Source organism: Nematolebias whitei, chromosome 6 (assembly GCF_014905685.2).
Source record: "Nematolebias whitei isolate Nwh7 chromosome 6, NemWhi1, whole genome shotgun sequence".
NCBI lineage: Eukaryota > Metazoa > Chordata > Actinopteri > Cyprinodontiformes > Rivulidae > Nematolebias > Nematolebias whitei.
Genome location: NC_056503.1, coordinates 33,769,465 through 33,772,679, shown reverse-complemented (window position 1 = coordinate 33,772,679; position 3,215 = coordinate 33,769,465). Strand labels below are relative to the sequence as shown.

The 3,215-nt window shown below is 39.1% G+C and overlaps 1 protein-coding gene across 1 annotated transcript in view; it reads left to right on the top strand.

Annotated features, from left to right (window-relative positions):
* The first annotated feature begins 1,552 nt into the window (after nt 1–1,552).
* The window catches only part of dhx36 (DEAH (Asp-Glu-Ala-His) box polypeptide 36), a 31,470-nt gene continuing 29,807 nt past the window's right edge, over nt 1,553–3,215 (top strand). The window contains exon 1 of the mRNA XM_037677820.1: nt 1,553–1,566. Within this exon, the coding sequence (XP_037533748.1) occupies nt 1,553–1,566 (14 nt within the window). The remainder of the gene's footprint in view (nt 1,567–3,215) is intronic.

The following is a 3,215-nucleotide window of genomic DNA, read 5'->3' as shown; positions in this document are numbered from 1 at the left end:
GTGGGGTCCTTCATGATGCAGGTGGCCCTCTTCCTGCATCTGGAGGTGTAGATGTCTGTGATGGTGGGGAGACTGATTCCAACAGATTTCTGTGCAGCCTTCACCACTCTCTGCAAAGCTTTTCTTTCTGCAGCTGTGCAGCCTCCATGCCACACATTGATGCTCGAGCACAGGATGCTCTCCACTGCACACCTGTAGAAGGAGGTGAGGACTGAGCTTCCCAGACCAGCTCGCCGTCTGAGGAAGTAGAGTCTCTGATGAGCTTTCTTGATCAGGCTGGTGGTGTTGTTGCTCCAGCTGAGGTTGTCATTCATGTGTACACCCAAGTACTTGTAGCTGGAGACCACTTCCACCGCAGATCCTCTTATGTTCAGGGGGGTGTAGGTGTTTTTGTTCCTTCTGAAGTCCACAATCATCTCCTTTGTCTTCTTCACATTGATGTGAAGGTTATTCTCTCTGCACCAGCTCTCCAGGTGTTCCACCTCTTGCCTGTAGCTGGACTCATCATTGTTTGTGATGCATCCCACCACCGCTGTATCATCTGCAAACTTTACAATGTGACAGCCTGGATGGGTAGCTGCACAATCATATGTGAGCAGAGTAAACAGAAGGGGGCTCAACACACATCCCTGAGGAGAGCCAGTGCTGAGGGTTATGGTGGAGGAGGAGAGGTTGTGGATCCTCACTAACTGTGGTCTGTTTGTTAAAAAGTCTAGTACCCAAAGTCTAGCAGAAGTAAGTAGAGAGCACAATTTTGCCCAGTTAGGCTGAAAAAAGCAAAATTGGCACAAAAGTGGAAATTATCTGGAAAAAGCTGAAGTTAACAAAAAAACAGCTGAAAAGTAGCTAAAAGGCAGAAAGAAGCTTAAATTACCAGAAGGAAGTGGAGAGAGTACATTTTTGCTGAAATAGGCAGCAAAAAGTTTAAATGAGTTAAAAAAAATGTGGAATTAGCAGGAAAAAAAATCAAATTTGCGTAAAACAACTATATAGTAGCTAAAATAGCAGAAAATGCTGAAACTTGTAGTAATAAGCTGAAAATGCTGGAGCATAACAAGCTGAAACGAGAAGAAGTTAGAAGAAACACAAAAATGTTGTAGTTAGCAGAAAGAATCAGGAAGGAGCACAAAACAGCTGAAAAAAACAACTGAAATTAGCTAAAAGTAGGGAAAAAAAAGTTTAAATTTGCACAAGGAAGCTGAAAGAAGCTGAACCAGAACAAAATGTGACAGGAGACGTAAAAATAATAGTGTGAAGACTTCATAAACATTCGCACAATTATTTAAAAGAGTTGCGATCCCTAAACACAGATCTGAAAACCCTCAAATGAAACAGGTCTGCTTTTTCAAGCACCTGCATGTGTTTTGATGAATGAGAAACATAATGAGCACATTATTTAAACAGTAGTAGAAGGAAATAGTGAAGTGAGAGCAGACACAAGAAAAGATCAAATCTGGAAGATGCCTTTTTTTAGGTGAGCAGAGATTCAGGATATTAGATGGTGCAGCACTCTAAAATAAATCCACACAACAAAGAAGAGAGCTTTGAGACGATGAGACACATGAGGTAAGAAGAGAGGAAAAATAGGCAATTCAGGTTTGCAGAATGAAACTGATGCAGGAGATTAAAAGGAAGATTTGCAAGAAAATAATATTACTGTCAAAGAAATGGGACAGACGACAGATCACAGGCTGAGTTTAAGAACATTTTTCACATTTCCATTGCTCTGTTAATGGCTCTTTGGTTGCTTCTTATTATGTAGTTGCAATTCACCAGTCCTTTGAAAAACAAAAAGAGCACCAAAGAACTCCACTTCAAAACCATGTAGAGAAGCATTATTTTCATATTTTTAAAGTAGCTTGTGCTCTCACTGCCCACTTAGACCCTGAGAGTCTGTCAGTTGTCACGTTGAAATTCTGCTTTGTTAGATTTCTAATAAATCAACAGTTTTATCTCCACAAAAGTCTATAAATATACACATTTCTATGCTCTTCTTTTCAAAAAATGTTTGTGTATAATTATTATGGATGAAATATGGAGCATTATTAGGATTAAATGGATTTGCAATGCTTTCAGACATATCATAATGCAGACCATCCTATCACAGTCCTCATTATGTACAGCTTATTTAAATCTTATCCAGAGAAAAGCAGCTACATACTCCAAAAACCAGACTGGAGCTCCATGTCTGCACATTTAAAAGTTGTAAATAAACCTTGTGCTAAAGTCCTCTTGTCTTTTCCCAAAAAATCTAAACCATGTCTGTGGATTTTTAGGAACTTTATCTTATTTAGGGCTGCCAAATGTATTAAGAAATTGTCATTGCTATATCAGTGTATGCAAAATCACAAAGGAATACAAGAAATCACTGACACAAACTGCACCCCAGTAATATACTGTGTTTGGTGATCAGATGAAAAACTGCCCTAAATGTTCACAGCTAATTGAGATGATAGTGGCAAAAATGCTAAAGCACACAGTCAATTTAATGGTGTGATGTCAAAAGAAAAGAGAAACGATAGAGACAAATGTGAGTTTGTTGCATCCGATAATGTTTTTGCAATATTTGTTTATAATGCAGTAATTTGTTTTCCCTAATAAATTGTAAATGGACTGTACTTATAGCGCCTTTCTAGCTTATCAAGATACTCAAAGCAGTTTTTCTACAATCTGTGCTCTCATTTATACAGCACTCAACTAGATCTCTACAAAGCTAATCTGAATCTAGAGATTAATCAGTGCTTTAGATAACATTCATACACCGATGGGACACACGTCGGAGGCAATGAGGGGTTCAATGTCTTTCCCAGGGACAGTACAGCATGTGACTGCTGGTGTAATCAAACCCCCAACTCTCCCAGTGGAGGACAGCTGCTCTAACCACTCAGCCACAGCTGCCCCAAATATCACACAGCCCTAATTTTCATGTTGTGTTTGGGTGTAAAATACTATATTTGTAGCGTTGTATCAAGTGGTGGGGCATGGTCTGCTTCAAGCTTAAAATTTTCTGTGTGAAAATCCAGAGGTTGCTAATTCTCTTTTTTTTTACTTTAACACACAAAGTAAAGGAGAATTTCATATAATTTATAAAGCAAAGTACTCCCTCGTTTATCGCGGGGGATCAGTATCATGAAGCCCTGCGATAAGTGAAAAACCACCAAGTAGGAATAGTAATGCAAGTAGGTATGGATGGATGGATGGATGTATATATGTAT